This window comes from Argiope bruennichi, chromosome 8 (genome assembly GCF_947563725.1).
Source record: "Argiope bruennichi chromosome 8, qqArgBrue1.1, whole genome shotgun sequence".
Classification (NCBI taxonomy): Eukaryota; Metazoa; Arthropoda; class Arachnida; order Araneae; family Araneidae; genus Argiope; species Argiope bruennichi.
The window spans coordinates 88,210,528-88,227,561 of record NC_079158.1 but is presented as its reverse complement, the minus strand read 5'-3'; the positions used below and the strand labels follow the sequence as shown (position 1 = coordinate 88,227,561).

General features: G+C 28.3%; 1 protein-coding gene across 2 annotated transcripts in view; it reads right to left on the bottom strand.

The window, feature by feature from the left end:
* LOC129981891 (cell adhesion molecule Dscam2-like) overlaps positions 1-17,034 on the bottom strand; it is a 464,610-nt gene that overhangs the window by 126,147 nt on the left and 321,429 nt on the right. For both annotated transcript variants that reach the window (XM_056092937.1, XM_056092938.1), the window contains exons 13-15: positions 15,912-16,060; positions 12,374-12,505; positions 4,279-4,440 (exon numbers count right to left, since the gene is read on the bottom strand). In XM_056092937.1, the coding sequence (XP_055948912.1) occupies positions 4,279-4,440; positions 12,374-12,505; positions 15,912-16,060 (443 nt within the window). The remainder of the gene's footprint in view (positions 1-4,278; positions 4,441-12,373; positions 12,506-15,911; positions 16,061-17,034) is intronic.

Genomic DNA, 17,034 nt, shown 5'->3' with positions numbered 1-17,034 from the left:
AAAAAAAGGTTCCAAAATGCCCATCAAATGCCATCCATTTCCAGAAAAAACTTTACATTTAACACAATAAACCACCAAAACGGAATACAGAAACAATATTAACAATCCAGAACAAGAATTATGAGTAATAAAGTGTAAAACCGGGAAAAGCTGTCTTTCTATTAAAAAATATCAAAATTTGCATGCTTGCGAAGAAGAGGAAACTTTATGCAATACTGGTTAGGCAAGAAACGTTTTCAGTCGTTGTCATATTTTATGTCGATGTTTCCGACTTTAATGATTAAGGTATCATGTTGTGACGTTGAATAACTTAAAGAACTCCATAACGCTTCATGTGCGAAACATCACAACTGATCAGTTACGATCTGCTGTTAAACATCGACTTGAAATTTTGCAGGCGAATGAAGGTGGTCAGACGGAGGACCATTCCCTACATTATCCTGGACACGATTCAAAACTGCTCCTCTTGCTCAATTTCGTTCTAATCTTTCTTGTTTCTGCAAGCTGAACTGTTTTTTTTTCTCCCTCAAATATACATGGTGTTATTTTTTCCTTAATTTTACTTAATATCCCCCCGGGGAGGCACCTGGAAATGAGGATGATATGCTTCCGGCTTGTTGGTTGGATCTCGACATCCTAGAGGATACACGAAAACGTAGGAGTCTGGCTCATCCCATCGATGACGAGACGTACTTCCTTAGGGAAGGGTGATACCTTGGCCGGTGAGGGTCCTTAGAACTCAACCACAGTTCCCGCCAGTGTTGCTGTTGCGGAGGTCCGGTCCGGTCATTCAGTATTTTTATCCGTATGCTTTCGGGCGCGTCGTAGAGTCAATGATATGACTTACCTTTACTCAATGTGATTCGATGACAAGGTCATCAGAAACTAGTCAATAAATGTCAGTACTGTTTCTGTATTCTGTTTTGGTCGTTTATTGTGTTAAAATTAATGTTTTTACCAAAAAGGTGCCTTCTGATGTACATTTTGGAACTTTTTTTTTCGAAATTTCGTGAGCGCGTCTCGTGTATAATCTATATACCAAATTGCGTTGCAATCCGTTAACCCATTTTGGTTATATGATGCTGTTTATAGGGGAAGTTTAATTATAACCACCCTGTATACGTTTGCAATTTCTTAAGTTTAATCAAGAATAGCGTTTTGAATCAAAGAATAAGACAGAATATCCAGTTACTGAAAGATTCATCTTGAAAGAAATCCTTATAACATTACCTGGAATTCATATTCTCATTACATTACATTATTATTCAAATATTACTTAATTAAATTTTTTGAAGTTATTTACAACAGGTTTTATACAAAAATCTAGTTTTTGAAAAACTGGTTTTCGAATTCGATGTTTCCAGAAAACCTAGTTTTAGCTGGTGTTCGAATTTTTGTCCAAAAAACAAAATAGAATAAGTAAAAATATTTTATTTAATTTATATAAAGAAAAAACGAAATCAATATCAAAGTCAAAATAAAAAAAATAAGAACTACATATACATATTACTAACACAAAATAACGAAAACTCAATCAAAAGTTTCAAATAATATTCATATTACTTTCACTAATTTTAATTTCTCCTAAGGAAATAGTATTTTAAAAAACATAAAATATTTACTGAATGGGGGCTAAGTCTTGTTCTTATTTTGGACACAATATTGCCTGAAATAGAAAATACTCGTTCACTAGCTACTAAACTTGATTTTTTTAGTTTTCATGGTCTCAAATAACAAATCTAAACTTTTTTTGTTCTTTTATTCGTTACCTCAAATAATGAAAATTCAGCATCTTTGGACATGTTTTTCTTTGGGGTCTTCAAGAAGCTTGATTTTTTAGTGGCTTCTTTTAAAAAAAGCATTACGCTGATGCATAGTTTCTTCTATTTACTCTTCATCAGAATCGTTTTTCACGTAGGAATTTGGGAATATTCTAGACAATATCCTTCCAGATAACTTAATTTCGGTTTTTGAAACAAAAGAAAGTACACTAGACTTCTTCGCTGAACTAGTTATATTTTGTGGATATTCCAAATACAGCAAAACAGTTGCTAATTCTACTTGTCTTATTTCTTGAATTCGTTCTTCTAAAGTATATAATAATTTCAAACTTATTTCAGTATTTAAGTTTTTTAATTCATTTAACAGAAATTCAAATATACCTTCACTTGTTAATAAATTGACATCTCGCCACCCTAAGCCCTTCAGCTGCTAGACGAATCGATCCCAACCAATAAAATTCATTTTTTTTTAAGCAGAAGAGGAATATCCAAGCGTTCCGGAAAACCAATTTTCAAATGTGACAAATTTACTTTAAAAACCAGTTTTTTTAAACTGGGTTTGAAAAACCGTCAAACGCTAGTTTAAACTTCTAATGTGGTTAATTAAAATTAACTTAAAATGTCATTTGAATTCCAAAGTAATTAACCCTCAATTTTTTTTATTTGTATTTTTTGTAAAATCCGTTCACTCAGAATATGTGGTTTTCACTTATTACTAAAAAAGTCAACTTGGAAAATGATGATGATTTTATCCTCCAAACTACATCATTCGGATTTTCTTTTTCACATAATTTGTTACATAAAAAGTGAGAAGAATTCCTGAATAAGATCGTCATGTCATTGTAGATTGTCTTCGAAAAACTGACTGTCGTTTACGTGTTGTAATGAATCAAGTGAATAAGCCATGAATATTGATTCAATTCAAAAATAGTTTAAATTGTTTTTCCTTTTTTTCCTATTTTAATGTGGAAATTTGGCCTTTGAAAACCGGAAATACTTGGTATTACAAGATTTAGGTTAATTTATTAAATTAATTAGACTAATTAATGCATAAAGGTTAATAAGTATTGTTATTACTATCCGTTCATAAAAAGAAATAATTCACAAATTTGAAAGATATTTTTAAATAAAAAAATTCCGAATTTCTCTCTGAAATTTCAGAAGTTCACAAAACATTGCGGAATTTATTCACCTTCAAAATTTAGCATTTAATAAGAAAATAATAATTTACTTGCTGTTAATATTTAGTTTTGTTGACGGTCTTTATGAGATGCAAAATTATTATTGCTATACTTTTAACCAAAATATCTTCAAGATAAATTTTTTTAACAAAGTATGGCTTTAAAAGTCCATTAGCATACAAATTGATTCTACTTACCTCAAAATTGTTCCATTTTAAAATATTTTTATTTTTTTATTTTCAACTAATTTATTCACTTTCAAGATGAGAGTTTTATTAGGATTAAGTTAATAGTAATTTTACTTTCGAACACGAATAGCTTTAATAACACGAAAGTATCTGAATTATTTTTGGAGAAGTAGAACGCTGAATAAATAGAATGAATAGAAAAGAAAATATGCTATTAAAATAGATTTATAAATATTTTATCAATACCTGTACCATTTTAATAAAATAATATACTAGATGCAAAAAATAGCTCCTCGCAAGGGTATTCTTTGCATACTTTATACAATTTACCGAAGCTATAATCTATTATTTAAAACACCATTTTGATTCTTCCGAATAGCAAAACAATAATTATTGTAGCTTTTGGTAAAGATTCACGCAAATAATCACGCTAGATTTTCGAGTATGCACACCTTATTTTAACTATTCAATGAATTCATTACAACATTCATTGAAGAAAATGCATTTATATATTAAATATGAATTTAAATTCAGAAACGATTCTACCTGATAATTAGTAGTATAAAAATTATAAAGCGAAACTTCAGTGTTTTCATATCAAATATTCCTTAAATACAAGAATTTTATAATATAGTTTAAAACATAACATAAATGACTATTAATTTGCACTTATATAATATTTGTATAGTTTTAAGAATAGCTTCTGATTTTCAATTTAAACTTTCCATTTTGAAATTCTACCAGATACATGATTCAAATACGTTCAATACCATTTTGACGAAAATTAGAACTTACTGCCTCAGAGAATTTCATTTTTAAATTATCTATCTCTATTCATTCCTTTCAAAAATTGGTTCAAATAGAATAGGTTTTGAAATATTACCAGATAGATAATTCAAACACGTTCAATACAATTTTGGTGAAAATTAGAACATATTGCTTCAGAGAATATTATTTTTAAAAACATATATCTTCATTTCTTTCAAAAATTGGTACAAGCAATCCAATAGCTATTTTCTTGAAAATTAGGATTTACTGTTCGCGTTATTTTTATTCCAGCAGAAAATTCTTCTCAGTATTATACAACTACAATGTTTAAGAATACCACACAAAAGCCTCTATACCTACGTTCTTCCAGTGTTGTGACAGCAACTTCTGCTCCAAACTGGCTCTCCCCAAGGGAGTTTTCGCATTTTACTCGAAAAAAATAACGAGTCTTGGGCTTTAATCCGCGAATTACAAGCGTTGTCTCGGAACCAGGAACTGTCAGGGGGCCTCCAGTGCTCTGGCCTGCAAGAAAGAAAATACGCGTTACTTGAAACTGAAAGCTTTCTTCGACATGCCCGTAACGTCTAATATCCCTGAGGCTCCTGTCTGCTGTGAATGTTTTCACAAAACTTTCTATTTTGACAAGAAGGCGAAGAATCAAGTTTAAGTAAATGTGGCTAACATAAAACTTTGAAGAAAAGTCTCTTGTGTTTACTTTTGCACTTTTTACATTTTATTAAACCGCATTTATTTTATATTGCAATTCTATAATTTTGAGGAAATTAAACTATAAACTTTCTTAGAATCGCAGATAAAAAGGAAATCAATTTGATAGATTCATTCAGGCAAAATAGTTCAAAATGGCATCATTTTACTAAAAGCGATACTTTTTCTCAAATCAATAGACTGCACGCTTAAAAACGAATTGTATATCCGCAGTATCCCACATATACTGTACAATATTTTACAATATTTTAAATATTGAATAATATTGTTGAACATTGAATAATATAATATAAAATAATATCTCTCAATATTGCTGATATTGTGCACTATTCTATGCTATGTGAAATTTTGTTCGGTAATTCCTTATTCAGAATTTCAGCGCTTATTACGTAAACATTTGGTTATAAGTTTATATACTTGCTTTGTTTGGGATTAAACTCCTTTCTTGTACATTATTTTTATAAAGAATTATAACATACAAATTTCATCTATTGTCTTAAATCATTATCGTCTGATTTTAATTAAAATAAAAATTGAACCAAAAGATTTTTAACACTTGTTGGCAACTAATTTTCTCCATAATTTATTAAATTTATAACATAATCTTATCAAAGGTTGCTCGTAAATGCTGAAGAGTAAGAAATTTTGTTGCCGTTTGAGTCGTTGATTCAAACATATCAAAGCTAAGTAAAATTACTATTTAAAACACAATGAAAGCATGGACAAAAGATTCGCTAAAATAATGCAAAAATTTAATAAAAATAGTGGTAAAGTAGTTAAAAGGATAAAAAAGAAGAGAATTTTTGGAAATTTCTAATTCAATTAAAATTTAATTAAATTTTACACTTTTTAAATTTTTCATTATTTTTCTCAAGTTTTCTATAATAATTGTGCAAAATTAGGTTGAATTATAACCGGTTTTATAAAAGGAGATGTGAATCACGAATACATACCCATATACAGGTGTTATCAAAATAATGGAAACTAGATTTATAAAGAATCCTTTACTAGTATGGTGTAGGACCGCCTTTAGCATGTAATACAGCTTAGATTCACCTAGGAACCGATTCATACAAGTGTTGAATTGTGTTTAGAGGAATATTATACCATACTTTGGAGATATTGTGAAAGTTCTGAGAGGGATACCGGTGAAGAAAATTGTATATTCCGCATTGGACGCTCTAAAACAGAACATAACGGTTTAATTATATTGATGTCAGGTGACTGTGCGGGCCAAGACAGATGTTTAACTTCATCCTCGTGTTCATCAAACCATGATTGGGCAAGTCTCGCTGCATGGATAGATGCATTATCATCCTGGAAAATTCCATCTTTTACAGGAAATAAAGTTTGCATCATAGAATAGACCTAGTCAGCTAGAATTTCTCTATACTTCTCTCCAGTGATCTTTTTAGGGTTACGATTGGTTCAGCAGAAATACACGACATGACTACTCATATCATGCCAGATTCACCTCCATGCTTGACAGATAAAAGAAGACGATCAAGATCATACGCTTGTGCAGGTGTCCTCCAAACATGCACACGTCCTGTTGTAGGGAAAAGTGTGAAACACCATTCGTCAGACCATATTACTTTTTTCCACTTACCAGTTGACCAAGTTATGTGAGTGTGCATGTTTGGAAACCACTGTAGACGACGTTTACCTTTAACATCTGTGACAAGCGGCTTGGGAATTGTTGCTCTACCATAAATATTCTGTTTATGAAGATGCCTTTTAACTGTTTTCACCGACACTGGAGAATCCAGATGGTTTCTGAAATATGCGGTCCCTTTTGCTGCAGTTGTTTGCTTTTTAAACATTAAAATCCTCTTCAATACCCGTCGGTATCTTTCACTGAAGTTCTCTTTCTGCGCACTATTTTGCTATTCCGAGCGTCTCTTGCTGCGCTGTATGCTGTCATGACTTTAGACACCGTACCTCTAGAAACGCCTATAAGTTGGGATGTTTCGGTCACACTCGCTCCAGTTAAACAAGCTCCTATAATTTAGCTGCTTTGAAAATCTGAGAGGTCCGACATTTTACGCTTTTGTAAGAAATCCAGGAATTACAGAATTTCAATGAAACTTACTACTAGTATATATACATTGATATTTATATATAAAAACACCTGGGGGATATCGTAATATTTTAATGCTTATGAAGTGCATTCAAAAATGTCACTTTTATTTACAGGTGTTTCCATTAATTTGACAACCACATGTACATACCTAGCCACAAAGACTTTCATTTATATTATGTGAATATCCTTAAGGGACTTGAAACAGAAAAAACTTATTGTGAGCCTTGAGAAGTATTTATGTTAATTAATACCCACGCCGACACTATTTTAAATTACTTTACTAGGTCCTAAAATTCAATATCTACTTGGAAGGATAGGAAGAGATGATTGTCCCAAAAGGATAATTGAAGTAATTTAATTTCAGAAGTCACAGGTGGCAGCTCACATCAAAAGCAAATTAATAACCCTTTGCTTAGTTGTACATGAAATGCTTCAGTATTCATTTATACGATCAAAGGAAGTCTTTACAATATTAGTATTTGACTTTTAAATCGTTAAGTAACCAGCAGAATATCAAAATCAAATAAAATCAAAAGTTTTATTAAGTTGTCAGTAATTTGTACAGATTCAGAAATTTTCTTCTCTGGGAGCTGAAGAATTCTATTGACCAGGATCATCAATCTCGCATTTCCTAATCTGATGAATGCAGTTAAATGCATATCGTTAATATTATTGATGGACGTCTTGTTGGCATGGAAATTGAAGAATTCGATCACTACAATAGCTATAATTTTCAAAACCTAATATATAAATATGTGCATTTGGGATAAAACCCTTATGCTAAATAAATTTTAAGAACAACTTGCTATCTGAAATTCCTCTAAATTATTTTTGATATAAAAGTCTTGCTGAAAAGTAACATCAGGTATCATAAAATGATAAAATTAGAGAGATGATATTTAATCACCCATAATGAATATTTTAAATTTTATTTTTCCATCCCGTCACTTGAAGTTTATTACAATAAGAGGCGAAAAGCTAATTCCTAAACCTTTAGAAATAGAAACATATTTCCAATTATAAAAAAAATACGATAAATGATGTAATAAAATTATATTTCATGTTATTTTAGTTGAAATTTCAGCAAAAGTCTTGAGTAACAAAATATTTTACTTATTTATAAGTGTTATTCATTAAAATTTTATAAATAAAGCTTAAACAAATCAATAATCTAGTAAATGAAATAGTATGTATTTATGGCTTAAAATTAAATAAAAAATCGGATTCTGCAAGTTAGACAATTATCTGTTGATTTAGAATTGATTAAAAAAAACTAACAAATATAAATTAACAATGATACCCAAAATAGTCAAAGAATGCCAAAATCTTCAAAGTACTAAAAGTACGTTGGTCATCAATTCACAATTCTATTTTAATTTATTAGGACAAAACTATACTATTTGACGAAACTATATTAACTCTCAAGTCAAATACTCTTATATTTTCTGATATGACTTGCTATTTCTAGAGTAGAATGGCTGTTTATTTTGTGACTGAGTTAGGTATTAACATCGAATGGTCTAAATAATGATGAATATACATATTTTATAAATTTTCCTTTTTGAGAAGAAAATGCCATGCTTTAAATTTGGAAAATTTACTAACTTACATTATGCTTCACATCATACCAATGATAAATTAATTTCAATTTGTTCTTAATTCTCCCACCAACAAATTCAGTCATTCTGATATATATTAGAATTATAACATGCACTCAAACCAAACCATTAAGAAAGATTTCGTGTTATCTCCAAATTAAAATAAGATTATATATCTATACATATCAAAAGGCTTTAATTTCTCAACACCAGCACTAATTTTTCCTTGGGCTAAAACTTGTTTGCAAAGGATAATGATCAAAAGAGATCTGATAAATGGCTCAATGCTTTATAATTAATGAATTTCTCATGAAGTACCCAGATAATTATAAATAAGTTCTTTGCAGGGTTTCTGGCGCTTATTCCCACATTTTTAAATGGATCGATCGAAATAATGAATCAAAGAACATTAATAAGCTTTCTTAGAAAAATAACAAATTTAAAATATTTCAAGGTACAGAGTTAGGTATTGAATAAATAATAATTATTTATTTCCTTTTATTAAATTTGGGCATTTCTCACAGTCTTTGCGCGCACAGTAAAGATAAGGATTCTCAAAAGGAATTGTTATCACTTCTTGGAAAAGCATTTTGCCATTTTTTTTGTAATATATAGAATTCAAGTATACATTAATGACAAAAAAGAATTCAAAATATTCAAACTCTTTTAATATGCTGTCAGCTTTTTCTAACTCATTTTTAATCAGGTATTCTTGATCTTTGATTAAAAAATCACTCATATTTGTATAATATATAAGAAAATTTAATAATTAAAACATATACTTTAGTCAACTTTAATTTGACGTTACTCGAACTTACCGAACACGAGTTTTAAAATTTGGAAATTTGTGCTATCATTCCTTAATATTCAAATTACCAAAAAAATTTAATTCAGAATATATTACATTTTTTTAAGAATTTAGTTGGGCATTTTTAATCCTGACAGGAGTTATAGCTTTTCCCATGATGCTTGTTTTCACATTTCTTTGAAATTTAGAAATCTACAAATGTTTTATTTGAATCGAACTACTTTTAATTACTTCAATACTGAAAGCTCCTAATCGCCCTTTCAACAAACTACGGCTTACGCTCCTTCTCCATTCGTTAATGTTTGAATATTCTATTAATAATGCTTATCTGAATATTCAAAGTGAGTACTGTGTTTGTTACATATGCTCAGATATCATTGAAGAACAAAAATATTTTCTGAGAATTTTCAAAAAACTGTCCGAACATAAAACTACTTAATAGCAATTAACTAAGAAGGGCTCATCCTTTATACAATGGTAGTAATTTTGGTTTTAGAGGGAGTGGCTTCCTTTTTTAAATCTTTAAAAGAACAACTCAGATGCTCCAGCATTCTGATATATTTGAATTCGAATGATCTCAGAAATAAGAAAGTTAAAGCTATTTTAAGCAAAATAAATTTTACTAGGTCTTTATATATAAAATTATGAGTATTTTTAAATCAATAATACATAGTAAAAAAAATAAACATTTTGTTTTACCTTGGAATGTAGTAAGTGTCCTTGTTTTGAAGAATATCATCAAAAAGTTATTAAGAATATCGTGTATCCTATATTCAATATGTATAATATTGATGGTAGAAAAAAAGCGAAGACATTTTTACTTATTGGAGGCTCCGCCTTTTCAAAATTCTTCCGAAATTCTGAACTGTATTTAGTTTTTAAATTTATTAAACCAAGTTTTAATTTTTTTTTCTTTTTTTTTCACATAAAGTGTAAATTTCATAACTTGTATTGTTTTTAGTATATTCATGTATATTTGAAATTTTCGATTTGTCACATTTACCAGAAATGTCATTTTATATACTCCATAATAAAATATTTTTTTTATATAATAAAAATAATAATATAAAAATTCTTTATTGAAGAAAAATAAGTACTTGTCATGAAATTATTGATAACCAAGCAATTAGTTTCGTAATGTAGAGTTTAGTATCCTTAATCAATTAAGTTTTTCTAAAATAATATATTTTCAGAATTTCTGAAGTTTATCCCAATTTATAATCTAGATCCTCCATGTTGCAAGAAAGAATCATTGTGTCATTTTCGATTACACATTTGATAACTTATATATTTTTAAGATATAAAGTGTCATCTCTAAGCTGCTTTTACTAATCTAAGTAGCCTTTATAACCTTGTTTTAAGAAACTTCACTACCGATTTATCTTGTCTTTTTACTTCTATTTTTTTTCTTTTGCTGCCATGGTACTGAACTTTTTTTCCTTCGCGAATTCAATTTCCATTTACTTTTTGAATTAAACTCAGAGTTTACTGCTCATATTGAGCCTAGCTTTTAATTGTTTCGAAGCTCTTTTTAAGAGAAAATACCACCTTCAACATTAATTAAACTCTTTTGATGCTCTTAATCATGGAAAATAAGTCTTCCCTTTAAATTCGATGTATTCACGATGCGGAGGTGCAACGTTCTTTCAGAGATATTCTTTAAACTCAACTGCGTTGTTTGATGCAAAGTACAAGAAAACATAATTAAAAGCTGATAAATAGTTTTCTACTATTTCTCTCTTCAAACAGTTCTCTTCTGACCTGCACTTTCCTTGTCTATATGATTGTTGAGTATTAAAACGGAAGTGTGAAAGATCTTGGAGACTGATAGATTGAAAGGAAATGATGTGTTAGTTTAAATCATGACATTTCCGGCCTTTTTAACATGTTAAGATGCCTGTTAACTGCAATATTTTTTTAGAGTTGATTAACAACATCCATTATATAAAAATTCTATATGAAATTCATCTTATCATTTCTTATTTCGTAAGAAGTGCATGAACATGAACAAATTTTCTATATGTGATTACCAATCGTAGATATGTATATTCTTACATCTTCCATCCAATACTAAGTGATTTCTTTGGTTCTTTTCCTATTTCCTTATTAAACATAATTTTCTTATGTTTTGGTATTTAAATAACGGAAGGAAATAAAGAGTATACCATAAGCATAGGTGTGCTATTAAAATATAAGAAAATAATGTTAATAAATTGTAAATTAAAGCTTAAAAGTAAGAGAAAAAATATAATAGACCAATAAATGATTGAATATATTGAAAATTTATGTTTGAGGAAACAAGACTTAAGTTATATATACTTATAACTTAAAGACCATATATATATATATATATATATATATATATATATATATATATATATATATATATATATATATATATTTTAAAACTGTGTAGATATAGCGCATTAATGATATAGAAATATTTTAATATGAAGTCGCCATTTTAATTTGATTGGTCTAACCTAGGTAGAAAATAATACGTACAAATGTAAACAACGAAAAGTAGACCTCAATACGATCTTCTCAAGCTCTGAACACATAAGGGAATGCTTGATATCTCTGATCTAAGACTATTTGTCAGGTAAATATTTTTTATCTATCACTAAAGGAAGCAGATCTTGCTTATTTATACGGCTTCGGGTTTTCGGTGCTCATGCCGTCTCTTCTTTCCTCCAAGTTATAAACAATGTTATGAACTATATCGCATTGCTTAGTTAAGATATTTAAAAAAAATTGTATTGGTTTATTACAATTTTAGAATTTATTAATTTTCTTATTTCCAAAGAGCATTAATAAATATCAAACATAAAAATAGGAGTTTGAACCAAGTATGATAAGGCGAGTCAAATAAATTAGGTAGTGTTATATACTTTCTTTAGATATAGAGATGTCTATTTCTATTGCGTATGAGCTTGTATAACTGTCAAATTTTTCAACTACTAAGATATCATATCATTTATTTAGCTAATCACCTTGGCCACTATTCTCATCTTTTTTAATAACACGTCTGATTGAAGAATATTTTTTTTAATATGATAGATTAAGAAATATAATCATATGAATGGCCAAGAATAGACATGATTTTTCCAATGACTTTATAAAGCAGTTTAGTACATCTATATTCTTTGTTTTAGAAAACCCACAGTTTTATTTGGAGATTCGTCCAATATCCAAAATTTTGAATTACCAAAAACGTGTTCTACATGAGCAATAACTAACCTCCAATTTGTCTCCACATTACAGTATATTGTGTAATTGGTAAATTTCCATCAAATGGTTTGCTCCAGGAAAGTCGTACACTTCTACTGGACACATCGTGGACTTCGGTACTTTGAGGAGCATCTGGAATATCTACAAAACGGTAAAAAAACAATTGCAATACCTGTTCAATACAGAAATAATTAGATAAACAAATAATAAGTTCACATACTGATATATCACATGTATGCTTAAAATCGTATAAATATTTCAGCCCTAAATTAAGATAAAAAATATGGGAAATTAGAGTGTATAGAAACTGAAAACATTGTAAAAAATGATAAGTATGCATAGTTTATGAATTTCTATTAAACTTGCATTAAATATATTAATTCTTTCTCAAGAAATTATGTGTTTCCTATTTAATAATTTATGCAATATGTCAATTCCAATTAGTTCTAATTTTTTCTTAATTCTGCTAAAATATTGATGTAAAAGTATAAAATATTAATTTTAAATAAAAGTTGCCATTTAATAGATGCATTAAATGATATGGTTAAATGCGTTTAATGGGAAGAAATATAAGAAAGACAAAAGAAACATAGAGGATGGTTAAAGATTAAATTTAGATTCAATATGTGAGATACATAAATCAAATTATAAAAGGAATTTAAATTGTAAAATGTAATTTAAAAATAAATGATTTATTCAAAATATATGCATCTCTTTTGTATAAATTTAATTTTCAAATTTTTCTAAATTTATTAAAAAAAGTTGAAATGAATAGATATTTATATTAGTCATTACAATAGAATCAATATCAAATTCCAGCAGAATGCATTAAAATTGATAATAATAGTAGGATTTAAAATTAACTGCTCAAGTTGAACGAAATTAGTTGAACAGATCAGTTTATAATGGCCAAAAGGATTTGAATAAGAAATAAAAGATTTCATTTTCTTAGATTGAAAATGAAAAAAAAAATATTTTAAATTATTTATTAGTAAGCTGGAAATGAAAAGTAATTTTTAGAAGATTTTTTTTAATGTAGCTGATTTTATTTTTACGTCTATCCACCAATTAAATAGTTTAATGCTATTCTTAATTGCAGACGATCATTTTTTTCTTCAATGATGAATTATCAAACATGCATCTAAATATATTTTTGAAAATTATTCTTTGGAAAGAATCTCATCATTTTATATATGAAAAAGATAGTTTAATTATTCTAAATAAATTAAAGATAAAAGATTTATTTCATTATAACGAATTGAGAAGCTTGAGATCAAGGACGCACATTAATTTATTTCTTTTAAATTAAAATGTTTACCACTTTCTTTTAGACATGCAATAATCTGATAGTATTTTAAATTAGAGATGATATTTGTTTCGGTAAAAATGAGTGAAGCTGTTTTTGTTGGCTATTTGTTATAAACAAAAAGGATTCATGCTGAATACACATGAGTCGGCGGTTTAAAAACAATAAATTTATTTTAAATCCTACCAGATTGACTAAATCGATATTTTCAGGGAGTGTTAATCAATCATTCTTTAATCTAAATCTCTGTGATTATATCATTTTTGAAAATGAGATTCTACTTAACAATTTTTATTGTTAATACAGCGCATTTACGCATAGGTTTCTCCGTAATTATAATATAGGCGTAAGATTAAGTAGGGTATTTACAAAATAATAATCCAGTAAATAATTTAATATGTTAAATAAATGTTACATTTACCTGCATTTTCAATTTAAATAGATTTTTCAATGACTTTGTGTATTGTTGCTTAAAATAATTAAGTTTTAAAAAGTGTGAAATCCAAATATTTATATAATAGCCTTTAGCAATTAATAATAGTTCGGAAACTTTTCTGGAATAAATTCTAAAATTTTAAATAAAGTTTCAATTTAGTGGCCGAATTCTATGAACTAGCCGAAATATGACATTTGGAATTTCACAAATAAAAAAAATAATGCTACTTCGATTAAGTGCAATGTTATTAAATGGAAGACTTTCTTCGAGGAACTAAATGAAATAGTCTACAATCGCCTGAAATTCTAAATTTCATAATTTGATAAGTTTTAATCGCAAAGTATTTAATTAATTTAAAATATTAACATGTCAAAATTATTTTAATAAATATAATTTCATTGGTCTAATAGGATCGATAGAATTAAAAAAAAAATGTTTTTGTTTTTTTCATCACTTATTTAGTGAAGCAATATAAAAAGCATAATATATATATATACATACAAAAGTATTAAAATCAAGTTAATAGGACAATCAAAAAAACCAAATAAAAATTGAACCAAAAAAAATATAAAAATGAATCCGGCCTGAAGACTTTTCAAGGGTCACCCTAAGGCAGGGATTCTAAGAAAGGGATTTTTTCTGTGAGGAAATGCAGACATTAGTCTAATAATGATTCTTCGTGACCCGAAAATCCCCTGAAATTAGGCCCAAGAAATATACCATTTTAATAGAAAGGAAAATACAAAACGACAAATTAGAAGAAAATAACCACTACAAAGTAAAAATACAATAACAAAAATAACAATAAAAACAAAAAATAAGACTAAAGGAACACACTGTTTTGTATTTTCCTTTCTATTAAAATGGTATATCTCTTGGGCCTAATTTCGGGGGATTTTCGGGTCACGAAAAATCATTATTAGACTAATGTCTGCATTTCCTCACAGAAAAAATCCCTTTCTTTGAATCCCTGCTTGAGGGTGACCCTTGAAAAAGTCTTCAGGACGGATTCTTTATATATATATATTTTTTTTGGTTCAATTTTTATTTGTTTTTTTTAATTTTCCTATTAACTTAATTTTAATACTTTTGTATCAATTCATCTGTGTTTTAGAAGTAGCTGCAGTTGCGCTCTCTAAATACTATAAAGTTCCTTTTTGGTTTTAGAATTTTTAGTTGCAATTTCGAAACGGTTTTGTTTCGTTTTCATTTTAGTTTCGTTTTCAAACTATTTCTTACTATAGATTGGTTACTTATATATAATATAATATTATTTATGGCATTTGTATTGAAATCTTATGTTATCTGGTGAAATTTGAATGATCTATTTTACTTCTTGTATACTATAATTTTATCAACTGAATGATCATTGATAATTTGGGCCATAAATCAATAAAAATATTCTCTTTTTACGGATCCCCTATATATTCTTCATTTCAATTACAAAAAGATTCAAACAGTAAAAATAAAAATATATCAATTTTGTTCAAGGTCACATACCAAACCACTGGTGAGAACATGTTCTATGGCTAAATTTACTTTTGATTTGCATTCTTCCAATTCATGGCACGAAATTCAGCATTGAGTGGAATAAAATATGATACAATCTAACAAAACCAGCAAGTTATTCTACAGAAGTGCCAATGATACTCTCGAAGAAGTGAATATTTTATTGTAATCTAAGAACCGTTATTAAAAGGGGAAATGCGTGGTAATAATGGGCTGTCTCCTCAACCAACCTAAGTCATTAACTTCAACTGTATTTGAATATTTTATTACCTTACTCAGATTCTGTGATGTCTTACCTTGTATTGTAAGCTGTAGGTTCTTCGAATCCTCCCCATAATCATTAACGGCGAAACATGTGAATAAAGCTGAATCCTTTTTCTCAACTTTCTCTATGATAAGACTTGATTGGCCCCCTAAAGGAGTGTCTTCAGAAAGCTGCGAATATCTGCGGCGAAATAAAATATTTATTAGATGTCTGAAAGATATTCCCTGCGTTTAATATTTTAATTGTATAAAGTTGGCTTTATTGCGATGAAATCGTCGGCGAAATGAATGCAGAAGGTGATATTAAGATTTAAATTTCTCTGAGAAATTCAGAAATAATTTATTTGGAGTGCATCATTTATAGAGAAAGAGAATAATGATGAAGTTTATTTCACGTACATGATGTGAATTAAATGCTATTTTAGAAAATGTACCAGATGTTGGAAATATTGAAGAAATGTTGCCTATTAAATTGATAAACTGGCATTTTCTAGAATGCCTTTGAAAGATAGTATTTATGCATATAAAATAAACGAATGTAAATGCAATGCCCTTTTAATAAGGCAATGTAAATAAAATTTGAATTAAAATGTGATATTAAGCACTGATTTACTGTGAATTCTAAAAATGCAATCATATTTAACCATGCAATTGTCCAGGAAAATAAATTAATAAGTATCGAAAGATAAAAATACCACATTATAATTAGGGATTGCAATACCGGACCAAAATTTCAATACCGGTATTCGGTATTTTTTAAATCTTAATACCGGGATACCGGTTTTAATACCGGTATTACAAATTTTAGAAAAAGAAAGAAAACACAGGTGTTTCTTTGTTTTATTTGCCAGTTTTGTTAGAGAGAGTAAATATCACAAAAAATAATTTGTAATTTATAAATTATAACAGTATATAATCACAAAAAAGTAAAGAAACATCTTATTTATTTAAATCACCATCTGAAAAATTTATTTACAGGTTTAAGTCGATTAATGATTTTTGGATTGGATTTCTCAGTTTCAAAAATCGTTCCACCATCAGGAGTAAACTGTTCCAACGTGTTTTAGAATCTAATATTAACATATATTCTGTTTTATTTTCAGTTAGTATATATTTTAGTAATATATCCTTTTTATAGTGGAACGTTTAAATATC